At 44.4% G+C, this 13247-nt stretch overlaps 1 protein-coding gene across 1 annotated transcript in view; it reads right to left on the bottom strand.

Annotated features, from left to right (window-relative positions):
- The window catches only part of LOC118431347 (alpha-1,3/1,6-mannosyltransferase ALG2-like), a 9311-nt gene extending 8641 nt beyond the window's left edge, over positions 1-670 (bottom strand). The window contains exon 1 of the mRNA XM_035842466.1: positions 390-670. Coding sequence (XP_035698359.1) covers positions 390-546 — 157 coding nt within the window. The 5' untranslated portion in view covers positions 547-670. The remainder of the gene's footprint in view (positions 1-389) is intronic.
- Positions 671-13247: the final 12577 nt, after the last annotated feature.

Raw genomic sequence — 13247 nt, 5'->3', positions numbered from 1 at the left:
GGGGGGGGGGGCGAGATCACGGGGGGCGAGATCGCTGTCACAACGGATCAGTTTAAAAATCATAGCACATGTAGTAGTTTGTAGCCTGTTTACAAGGCAGCGTTTACAAGACCCCTGCCCGATTTCAAAAATATCTACCCTACACGATAGATACTTTTGAGATCGACTGGGGTCTGGTATCCAAGTAGTGAGTTACTAAGTATACATACCGTCCCGAGTCTCGGGGAAGCAGTGACCCGGGTCGTGGTGTGCCGTCAGGAACCGCACGTCGTGCCCGCGGGACTTCAGCGCCAGCGCCGCGTCCACCACAAGCCTCTCGGTGCCCCCGGAAGAAAGAAGCGGGTAGAAACAGTCTACTGTCTAAGAAAGAAAGAGAGAAAGAAACATACCGTCCCGAGTCTCGGGGAAGCAGTGACCCGGGTCGTGGTGTGCCGTCAGGAACCGCACCTCGTGTCCGCGGGACTTCAGCGCCAGCGCCGCGTCCACCACAAGTCTCTCGGCGCCCCCGATCCCCAGGTCAGGGTGCAGGAAAACCACTTTCACCATCTTAAAAACCTCCGCAAAAGGCGACGTGGCCGCACGAAAATTTTGCTTGCCGAAGCACCAGCTGATGAGTGACCTTTGAACTTCCAGCTGACCTGAAGTAACCCAGACTCCATTTCGTGCAGTGATGACCTCTAGCGATATAGATATGAACGACATCACAGGATAGGCAAATGGATTTTACCATCACCTGGCATTATTATTGGACATCCCTCAACCTGCAGGAAAGACAAGCTGTAGCAGAAGGCAGACGGTCCTGGAGACAACCTTCCATCTTTATATCTACCTTGTCCCCCCAACGACCAGGAGGTCAAGGGACTAGGTAGGTAGGTAGGCATTATCATAAACGTTGATATAATTCATTTGACCCTTGAACTTGACCTCATATAACCTGTAGCCTCCAACTTTCTTTATTTTTGTATTAGATGAATGGGAGATGCCACAATCACTCACATCGAGTCATACACACTTACACATACTGACTCACAATTACAACTCACATCCTCATACTTCCACACTATCGCTCACTCCCACCAAGAAGGCTTCTCTTTTCAGCCTCCTTGCTTTCACACAAACACGTACTCACCCATACACTCAATCAAACACTGCCAACAAACCCACACGCCGGCGCGCTCGCTCACAGGGTAGCCAAACACACTCCTAGGCTTGCTTCACTCCTCCTGCCAGCTGTTACTATCTATGCTACAGTCGGATCTGTGAATAGTTTCATCAGGTCGGTACGTCACTGAATAAAGAGACTCTTTTTACAGTAGGATCTGCTTGGAGATTGTATTTATTTATTCATTTGCAAATTCATGCCCGAAGGCTAATTGCAAGGGTACAGATGAGTAAAAAGTAACAAGTGTCTATTCTATACAGCTATCTATATACATGATTCTACATTGTTTACTGGGAGGTTTGACTTCTTCTTTGGAGGCAGTGGCTGATGAAAAGTCTCACGTCTTTAATGATTAGTGGGTTCTGTTATTTCAACAGGAATATAGTTTTTTGGAGGTCTACCAACTGGTATAAAGTTGGAAATATTGTATTGATTGTGTCGAAAAGGTTGTTTCTTTCATCCTCATAATGGGGGCAGTTACATATAAAATGTATTTCATCTTCCACTGCATCCGTCGCACAGTATTTGCACAATCTATAAACAGTCATCACATTCACTCGCGCCCTCACTGCGGATATATCTCACTTCCTTGTCATTAATAGCACACGATTATAGGTGATCGGGAAACGCGACTTGTGGAATAGGCGATACAATAAATCACCAAACAGCGGGGCAATGATGTAAGTCTCGCCCGGAATGTAGACATGTTGACATGAGGCGATATCATGTGATATACTCTCCTCCCTGTACAATCAACTTAACATACCGCGCATTCTGATCAGGCAATAGCTGATAGGCAAGTCGTTTTGAGTGTCATTCAAATCCCTTGTCAGAGCCACTGTCTTCACATTACGCTAAAGATCAATATAAAATGGTTCATAACATAGATGTTGACATGCATGGGATTCAACATGGGGATTGAGAACCGTTATGCTTACATCCGTGAAATCATGTTTGAAACATTCATGTAGGTGCAAACTTCAAAGACAATGGTGTCTGTTTTGACGCTTAGGTCGAGGAGTCATTGTGGTGTGAACGTTAAGTTACAGGTTTAGGACACTGGCAAAACACCTAAAGTACCTTTTTGACTTCGTCTTCTAAGCCTTATAGAAAAATGAGTAGCATAGTTTCTCACTGATGATAAAGACATTTTATTTCTAGGAAACCTACAGTAGGCAAGTTTTATTGTAGTATCATGTCAGGTTTTCGTTCAGTCGATGCCTCTATGGTGGCCTTAAAAATGGACTGCGCGGTCCACATCTTTCCTATCGCTGTGATTTCTCTTTTCAATTACGTAAAGAGCTGTAATTTCAACAACGTAAACTGCATAATGGCCTTCAATGTTGTGGGGAAAAAAACGGTAGACTTCATGGCACAATACAAGCAAAACGCTGCCATGATACCGTCAGAAAGAAGGCAAAATAAAGTAACCTGCACGGAGTCTGCTGTATCGAGGCTAACTCTACGTGCGATCATTTATTGTTTAAATTTGCGACGAAAGTCCTTTCGTATCTTTATTATATTTACCGTCGCCTTAAATATCTCACCTCTGTAAATCACAAACACCTTCTCGCACCGAGCAACGATTAAACAGTCATTAAAACCGCGCCAACACCGTGATCAACAAGCATGCAGAGGAAAGCGGGCTCAGAGCGCAAAACTTTGCCGCAGAACGTCACAACACAGCGGAGATCAAGGACGCAGTCACAGTCGGAACGGAAGACTAGCACGGGAGCAACAAGCGCCAAGAAAACGGGAATGACGACTAAGAAGGCCGCCGTTGCTCCCAAGAAAACGTTGACGCGAACGATCAGCAGTGGCGCCAACCAAAGTAAGACTGCTAAACCACAACATGTCTTAAGTTTCTAAATGTCTTAAGTGTGTGTGGCTACTGTTTTGATCGATGTTCTTGACATTGAACAGATTTCTCGCTATCTTGACTTGGGTGCTATACATTACACAAGTCGGTCCTGCGTGGGCGGCTCTGTTATGCAATAAGAACTGATCTCACCGCTTGAAAATTCTCATTTCTCTTGTTGTTCTTTGAGCCATATCGTCATGTTCTTTTGAGTTGTCTTCTTATTGTTATACGCTACATATAGGTAACCACAAGTCGAGTTTCCTGAAGTTTACATGACAGATTTACTTCTGACTTGTATAGTAGTAGTTTCACTTTTGTCACAGAAGATGTTATAATATTCATATTCATATTATGTATCCGCTTTGGTCTGAGATCTAGATAAAAATCAGTTAGTCACATGGCACTTGACACAGTACGGTGTGCACTTGACTCCACAATGCTAACATAGACCAAGGGCTTTATTACTGTAATTGCTTCTTTTATGGTCGATCGTCTTCCTGGGGTATTCTGGTTCATGAAATGTAATTTCTTGCTGTGGACAAGGAGGTTGATGTAGATATCGTTTGCTAGAAACCTCTACGTTTTTTTCGGGAATATTCAGAAGAAGGTTGATTCTATAAATAATGTTCTCTGTCATCTTGTACAAAATGTAAACAATGTAACCCCGTTATCAATATTACTACATGTACTTATGTATGGTTAGACATATATGAGTACATGGCTGCAGTCGTGACGTCCTTGTTGTTTACAACTTCACACCAGCGCCACCTCACTATATTTATTTATGGCACTTTGATGGTAGCGCTGCATGGAAACGGACAAGCATTATTGACTACCATGCCTGGTTCAGCTTTGGGATAAGTCAGAGATTATTATGTGGTAGTCGTATCTTACCGATAACGTTGCAAACAAAATCTCGTCATTTGATTAGCTTTAAGCGACATAGTTATCAAGTTTACAAACTGAGGGCTATAGATAGTTGCTATGCAAGGGATCCAGTTCAGGGCCTCTTTCCCGCTAGACGGTGATCGCTGAGTGACGATCATACAGAGACCAAATAGGATTTGCATTAGCTCTGATTTCATACTTGGAATATAATGCAACATGAAAAGGTACTATCTACAAAATAACAACACACAAAACGTAAAAAGACTATTCCTTTATCTACTTGAAAATTCGTTGAGCGATGTGTCAATTTTTTGGTCTCTGTCTCTGAGAGGTAGTTGCCTGTAATGGAAAGGGTGTGCTAGCAAGGAGGGTGTGATTTCTTCTTCTTCTTCTACTATTGAAATGTTCTTGGAGTTTCTTATTTCGTTCCTTCCCCTCGAAGTGGCCCCAGTCCTTGGCATCCACATTGGCATGGAAACAAGGACACTGATTACAGCATGCTCAAGGTCTTGCTTTTATCATGTACAATATGGGGTGCAGTTCTAGAGTTATTTGTTTGTTCATTGCTATAACACAGTAACGTTACGTGCCACAGGTGGTGTTCATATCCTCCTTTATAACGCGTGATTACATAAGAACGACACGGCAACCCAAGCAGTGCTGACAATGTACTTGTATTTTCCAAGCAGAGGTTAGTCTTTAAGGCGTTTCGTGAGGCTTTCTGTTTTGCCATTTTTTTTATCTGTCCTTTTGGTCGGAGGACAAAGGGAGAAGCTGCGCGAAAACAGAAAGCCCGACAAAACGTAATCTCCAAGCAGACCCTAATCTCCAAGCAGATCCTACGGTAGATTGCATCAAAAGCTGCCAGAGGAGTGAAGCCGGCCTAGAAGTGTGTCTGGCTACCGGTGATGACTGAAGACTCCCTCTGGCCAGCCGCTCTCCTTAGCAAGCTTTGATACTGGTGCCAGTGGTGAATCTGCTTGGAGATATGATAAGACAAAACGCGTTAAGGCTTCCAAAACAAGCCGGACCTAACTTCTGCTTGGAGAATGAATTGACAGCACTTTCTTGAGTTACTAATACTAGTACTCTTGTTTTTGGTGTCTTCTCAAGCCTTCTATTTTTTTTTCTTTTCTATAAAACCTGAGAAAACAGAAAGCCCTACGAAAACGTACGCATAAAAGACTCCCCCGAACAAGCCAGACCTTAGGCCCAACCTCTGCTTGGAGAGAAGATAATTTACTCTCCAAGCAGAGGTTAGGCTCCGGCTGTTTTTGACGTTTTTATCGGGCTTGCTATTTTGTACCGGGAGACATAAAAAGACTCCACAAAACAAGCCAGACCTTAGGCCCAACCTCTGCTTGGAGAGTAGATAATTGCGGTATGCAGCAGGAGCCTTTATCGCGCGCGGCGCTCCAATCAGCGCGCGGGCAGACAATTCCGCGGGGCGGCCCGGACAGGTAAACAGCCAGTCAGTCTCTCCGTGCCTGCCGCGGTGTATCACGCGCCTCACAAAACATCCGGGGTCATCGCGGGTAGAACACACGGCTTCTGCTCCAGCCATGGTGTCCTCTCCACACACCACTGTCTTGGAGAGGCCTTAACCTTCGACTTTTGACTTGAGGCGGTCCGGAGAGCGAGGTCAGTGGTCCGGGGACCCCGAAGTCTTGTGACCTGCCCCTCCAAGCGACGTACGCACCATGGCGGCCAAAGCGACGCCCAAGGGAAGCGGCCACGGCAAGGCGACCGGTAGGTTCAGATTTATGATCGCCCACATATAAACGCTATGTACAGACGCGGAGTCATTTATAAGCAAGGGGATTAAACCAAGCTGGTTTGGAATCCCGAAAGGAGTTTTGTGGGGAAGCTCTGGTGGTCTGTTTATACTGAAGACTGGTGGAGTACGGCTGAGATGAGGAGCAGATTGTCGGAGTCCCAGTTATAGTACAGACAGACGCCACCAGCTCGCTACAGCCAGAGTTCGTGTCCGCCGGACCTTTGATTTATGATCACGCCTTTGTTTATATCACAACATCACCTGTTTCCACCTGGTGTGTAGAAAGAATATACATATAATAGGTTATAGTGCACAAAAAATCTTCTGAACTTGTAGGAGCAGCTCAAAGTAGGGACGGAAGGGCCAATCTTGTTTTTCGGAGGTACGAATCATGACAGTTTGTATATTCTAGTACTCCCGTCCAGAGAAAGTTTGTTTATTTTGAACTCTCGTCTGCAGCGCTAGCTGGTTCTGATAACGTCCGGGACCTGGGAGCGAAAATAGCAACAATACCAAACAGTTCAGCTTTGAAATATAAACAATAATTCATATGATAAGTTTTCGGAAAAGGCAGTGCTTCGCTCGAGTTCAGTCTGTGATTGCTACATTTTTCTCCAACTTACTCTTAGCAAAATCAACTCAAGGGGTTCAAACAGGAGAAATTATATCAGGAACGTATAGCTGTCACTACCAACGCTACTTACATTGTTCACAATTGTAGGCACTTCATCAATATTTCAGTTTGTAAAGTTTATCTTCGTCTCCAACTTTAGCTGACCTGATTTTGTGTCGCAGTCCTGGAGTAGTCATGTGTTTGTGTTTCGTTTAATTGTCTCTGTATTGTCTGTATTGTCTAGCAACCATTTCCGGATTCCTGTAAGGTGCTCTTCAAGCAGACGTGGGGAGATTGTGACCGTCTTCTAATCATAATGTTCGACTCTATAGGTGTTTCCGGGTCCACATACGAAGTTATGAAATCCCACAATGTGCAGAGAGTGTGACACTTACATAGAGAACTTTATTGCGCGACATAGTCCAGTAAGTCATGTCAGAAAATGGGAAATATCATCATCGGAAAAGGAGATCACGATCTTCTAGTCCACCTTTCCATGGAGAGAGAACCGGTAAGCCACAAAACCGCTTTCTAGTGAAAAAACGAGCAAGTTGCTGTCCCTTTCTACTTTTGTGGAAATGTATGTCTCAAAACACTTTACTTGGAGTAGTTAGTGGAGAACGCATTCCACCGATAAAATCGCGACCCCAAAACTAGTTCCCCACCAACGTAGATACGATCTACCTCCTGTAGCCATTGGGTTCATTCCATTTTATTTGTTGCGCTCGGAAGAAGGAGCTATGCTAGAATGCAGTCGGAATACACTTATCAGCAATTCAAATTTTCGGCACTTCTTAGTTTCATGCAATGGTGCGTTTCGCCAGTTACCGTACGGTACATACTGGTAATCTGTCCGGGTACTCGTCGCTTTCTAATCATATTCTATAAGCTTGCCAATGATATGTCATACAATAAATATATGTGTATTTGATAAGGTAACAAAGAAGATGGTATCCACAATATGGTCGAGCTTTCTCGCTTTTCGTTTTAACTTTGTCGCTCGCCTAAGTCGCCTTAAATCTCCAAGCAGAAGTTGGTGGGAGGGAGAAATCACTAACTTGTTCTCGCTTTCTGACAACCGAAGGGACCGGGGTTACAAAGCAAAAGCAAGTTAGAAGAAGGTAACCTCTGCTTTGACCTGGTCTTCAAAAAATGCTACTCGGTCGACGTCTTTCTTTGTCTTTTGGTTCTGCGCCCTTTTGTGGTTTTATACGTCCCTACCACATTTAAAGGTCCACGCTGTTTTCTGTTCCATTTACTACTAAATAGATGCATAGAAGCGCACTAAAACGACCACAGAAGACCCAAAGAACAACCCCAACTACTACATCTGCTTGTAGATCAGTTCTTGCCTGTATTAGAGTGGACTCTCACTGCACTTGCGGCGCCGATGCGGCACTGCGGGGTTCGTAGATGACTCAACGAAGCTCAGAGATAAAGAACTAATTTTCTTCCGTTTTGTGTATTTTGTTGTCTTCTAAGTCATACGTTTACGTATTACGCAATATCTTAATCATCAAAAATCGCGAAAATAACACAACAGTGCCGCAGTGAACGAACCCTGAAGTGCCCCAAGTGCAGTGAGAGTCCACCTATAAAGGCTTAGGTCACATCTAAAAAAAAAGGGGCCCGGTCGGGCAATACACAAAGTGTCAAAATCAGATCTAAGGGCATAATTTGCGTATTTTTCTAGGTATACAATTTGATTTTTCGTTTTTTAAAACATCCCGGCCGGGCCCCGGCTTGGAAATGTGACCTAAGCCTTAACAGTGCGTGTAGTAAGTCTGCATTCCTACTGCCCCGGAATGTCCAGGGGGATGTAGGGCGCCCTTGACCGGTCCGTGGCCTTCCCTCGCGGAAACTTTGGCGCATTCCTGGCTCAGATATGCGCCGCTAGTCTCAACTGCAGACTCCTTCAGGGGTTGGAAGATGTAGCCTCCATAGCAGGCTCTCTGTGGGCATTTTTTTCAGTCTTTTTTTTACTCATAATACACTTTTGCTACGGGGTCAATTGGCAAGCGACCTAGTACAAAAAGAAATGGCAAGCAAAAGTATATTATGAGCCAAAAAAGACGAAAAAAAAACTGACAGACAGACACACAGACACGCCCAAAGGCAAAGATATATCTCCATTTTTCATGGAGATTAAAAGGCCACAGAGAGCCTACTATGGTGGCTAGGAAGATGGCCATGGGGTTGTAGAGTAAAGTCGAAACTGGTCGGGTTCACACGTGCGTACATGTATATGTTTTAGTCCGTATGACTATGAGGTCCGTGTGCGATTCTTAGCCACTACAGGCCTAGGGTTCCACGTATACGTATCGCTGGAAAAATAGTAGAAATATGGACACATAACATGCCAGAAGAGCTAGCTGTCCGAGGAGTATGGTTTGCGACCTCTGACATCTTATCTGTCTATATTTATCCAATTTCTACTATTTTTCCAGCGCCCTGAGGAGCCTGGTAGAGGCTAAAACGTCCATACGGACCTCATACAGACTAAAACATATACGCACGTGTGAACCCACCTTAAGACGGCTAATGTACAGAGACCAAAATTTGCTTTGTCTTTCCGGCAAATTAATTTCGCCAATTTCGGAACTCTTTTCGCTCCAACATGACAGTGGTGAAAATCTGTGTCACACAGCAAAAAATGCCGGACCTCAGGAGGATTTTAAACCTTGGAGCTCGCCCCTATGGAAAAGGAAAGTGAGTGGTGTCGGAAGATCTGTTTTGGCGGGTTTTCGCCTTCGGCAAGCTAGCTGTAGGATTTTGAATTATTCTGAGCTAAATGAGACGTAAATTTTCACAGCTTCTGCTTTGTTGTTTTCTGTCGCGACCAGTCTGACAGGGGAATCATGATCACAAGTGAGACGTGAATAACTTGCAGGGTCTGTTTAGTGACTAGCTTTTTGCCTTTGGGCGGCCTTTTGGGCTTACCACAAGCTAGGATTTTTCATATCTTTCTATATTAATAAAGTAGGCGTAGATTATTAGTTTCTGTCGTGTTGTTATTTGTCCCGACTCGACCAGTCTGACAAGTGGGTTGTGAATGATTATAACTTGGAAGGTCTGTTTAGTAAAGTGGGTATACGTAGGTCTACTCTAAGATAGATATATGGGACACAAATTTTCACAATTTCACTTTATGCTGTGTTGTTTATAATATCTGTCGCGACCAGTTTGACAGGGTGGGTCGGCCTGCGGTCGGACTGGGGGTCATAAGATAATCTCAAAGCAGATTCCCGGTGACATAAGATCTGCCCAAGGAGTCTAGCCGTCCAGAGGAGGTCAGCCGCCTTCAGCACCCGTCTGACTCCATTTGGTCTGCTTTACTTTGAACTTCATCAAATCACCACAAATAGTAGAAATTTGGACACATAACATGCCAGAAGAGCTAGCTGTCCGAGGAGTATGGTTTGCGACCTCTGGCATCTTATCTGTCTATATTTGTCCAATTTCTATTATTTTTTTACTTTTAGCGCCCTGAGGAGCCTGGTAGAGGCTAAGAATTTCACATGGACCTCATGCAGACTAAAACTCTTACTCCTCTGCCAGCTTTTGATACTATCTTATGCCGCCGTAGGATCTGCTTGGAGATTAATCATGAGCGACAAAAATAGCCGGTCCCGGCTGATCGCAGGACCGTCGGAGAACTCGAAATAAAGCTGTGTTCTCGATATGGAGGTCGCCAGGCTAAATTTAGCCTCGGTCCCGGACAGATGCCGCCATGACCCAGGAACTTTGACCGCAGGGTCGGGTGAATCGACAGGCTGCAGTAGTCGTTGGATACATACTTTAATAGTGACTCGGGGAAAACCAGGAGTTGTGGGTTCGAATCCCGGCCATAGTTTTCCTCGATCATAGCAACCGTTCCTGAACTGCTGGTAAGAATAGAACAAGATGAACAGTGTAAAAGGTAAGCCAACGTGCCGATTACTTGCGCGTTCGTTTGTTAAACTACTATCGTCAGTATAGTGAGAGAACCCAAAACAGGGCATGCATGTATCCATGTTTTGTACGTGTGTCAGCTACCGTACACCATGGATGATGCGAGCTGAGCGCCTGGTCACTGCGTGCCATGCACATCCCTCTGGCGATGTTTCCCCGTAATTGACAAGAAATTGTTTTGCTGTGACTCCCGGCGAGAGTTATTGGGTTGGGTCGTTTTCAGGGTCGTGAGCATGTCGTCACGCCAAATTAACTCTGAGGCCAGCACTGCAAGTCCCCAAGCAGACGTGTCAGCTGGGTGGTAAAAAAGGCGAAGATTTTGGCCAAATAGGGACAAATAAGTTGCCATGGGATTTCAGCCAGTCTTTTGCAGGCTATCCGCCGGTCGGTAAATTGGGTAATTCATGTTTTTGGGGCTTAGACTTCTGTTCAAAGCAGTGTGTCAATTATGATGTGTGGATGTCAAACTTTGGCACCTTGTACATGTAGTAACTTCAAACCTATCATCCATGTACCCCCTCCTACGTTTTTTTCTTAGCTCTACAATAATGGGAAGGAGCACTGATGTGTTACGTCATGAAGGTTTCGCGTGCGTATTTGATACAGTCTCTTATCGAAGAATGAAGAAAGGAGGAACTCTACTTTTGTGATCGTTGCCATTAAAACGCTCGGTTTGACATGAACAGGTGTTGTTGATACAACAGAGCATCCTGGATTAGAAGTAAAGTAAACATCTCGGTATTTTGGGATGTGATCACGAATACATCATACCTGTCTCAGGTCAGTGGCTTAAGGTCAAAAGTAGTCCCTAAGTGTTTTGGGGACAGTAGGGGCAGTGGGCAGTGGTCAAGATTACATCATAGCTTACGTCTAATCTCCAAGCAGATCCACGGTGGCCGCGTAATACAGTATCAAACCCACCGTAGGCGCAGATCTCCTACAGGGATGTGCGCGGGTCAATGAACTTGTCCCAATAAAGATATAAATTGCTCGTAAAATCATTAGCACCTCGGATATTTGTGTAGCTGTCAATATGGCACAGGGAGGGGCAGAGACACCTTTATTCAATAGAAATGCTCCTCCCTGTTCCAGTGAAGGCAGATCTCTGGTGCCACTAACTTTGACTCCCATTGGCCGGCTAATCGGCGGCTATACTCCTTGGCCAGCTTTGATACTATCTTATGGCACCGTAGGATCTGCTTGGAAATTAGCTTACGTCAGTCATCTTTTCATTGATTTAGAAAGTTTACGAAAGGTAGTCCCGGAGCTTTTCTGAGCCGGAAGGGCAGTGGGATGTTATCCACTGTGTCTGCCCTACGGCACGGTATTGGAAGGTGGAGCCCATCCCTCTCCTTCCACCGCCACCTGGACGGAGTGAGGAAAGTTGTGTTGAAACAACGTCAACCAGCAATGTCAGGAATCAAACCTGCAGCTGGGACCTCTTGATCTCCGGTCCACTATACTATAGCCTTGGCACTCGGCTGGTCGACGCCAATATATAGTCAGTAGCTTATATTTGCATATACATGTACCTTATCAGCTCATTTTTGCGCATACCTTTTCATCGAAGTATACATTCTGGAAACAAAGGATAGAAATCAGTTGTAAGAACGGCATATGTTGATATATGTAGACTGCCGCTAGCTATGAAATATCAAAAGATTTTTAAAGCTGCTTCAACACAAAACAGTAATACTTATGAACAACATTATGCCGCCATCTGCGTCCGCCTGTCATTGTCTGATCGATGGTAGCGAACACACAGCATCGTGTGTACTAAACACCAGTAACTGTAGATAGTACGTGTACGTCATATAAACAGACGTCACGGCGAACATCAAAGGATCTCAATCTGCATTATGCGTCAATCAACGCAGACTACAGTAACAACCACTTGTAGATTATTATGGTCTACCGTTGCTATGGCGACAGCGTGACATAATTTTGATTGGCTCCGTGACAGCTGGGTAGGGTTAGATGTGCTGTTTGATTTGTAGCAAAGGTGTACTGAAAAAAACAAAACATGTCCGATTTTCTTCTTTATTAGTGAACAATTGTCTTTTATTTAGGCACGATGTTTATGGTATTGGGGTTGATTGATACATGTTAGTTGTTCGTGGATTTTCAATTATCCGTTGGTCTGTTTAAGTGCTGCCATGTTTGTTAATAATATTGTCATATTTTCTTTGACATCCACCAATTTCAATAATGCTTTTCAAAAGAAAAGGTACCTTTGCCCCTTTGCCCCTGGACAGCTTATTCCTCTTTTACTGAAAGCGATTAGAGTCGTTCTTTTCATGTAACGCTAGTTGACCTTTATCCGTAGGGTAGCCTTAATCCGTTGTTTTAAAAGATGTTTTTTTGTAGATATCACGTCCACAGACCATGGTTTTCAACATGTTAAATTTTCAAAATGTTGTGGTTATTTTCAAAATATTGCAGTATCCACCGACTTGATAACCCTAAATACCCTATTTTTTAAAAACAACGGATATAAAGGACACCACGGATAAAGGTGAACTAGCGGTAACGTTAGCCTTCACCAGACGCCAAGTTCCTAATGGGTTATGGATGGACTGTTGTATGGTAACATTTACCTTGAACTGTGCCGGCAAATGAGACCCTATGGCAACCAAACTCCCCTGACAAATTATCATCCCTATCTGGGTAACAGTTTTGCAGGTAACATACTCGTGGTCTGATGATATCAACCTCCCTGGATTTAGGAAGGTAGGCATAGCCCTTACACGGTGCTATTTACCGTACGTTTCGCTAGATGACGCTTTTGCTCTATCAATCTATGAATCGTCAATCATTTAAACTGATGGCTGCAAGGATGGTTGTTGTCTCCAAGCAGACCCTACGGTGCCTTATAGATAGTATCAAAGCTGGCAAGGGACTTAGTATAGCGGTAGTCTCCATGCAGACCCTACGGTGCCTTAGAAATAGTATCAAAGCTGGCAAAGGAGTATAGACGGCCAAAGGGAGATAGCCG

Source organism: Branchiostoma floridae, chromosome 15 (genome assembly GCF_000003815.2).
Source record: "Branchiostoma floridae strain S238N-H82 chromosome 15, Bfl_VNyyK, whole genome shotgun sequence".
NCBI lineage: Eukaryota > Metazoa > Chordata > Leptocardii > Amphioxiformes > Branchiostomatidae > Branchiostoma > Branchiostoma floridae.
The sequence above is the reverse complement of the archived record's forward strand: the minus strand, read 5'-3'. Positions and strand labels throughout refer to the sequence as shown.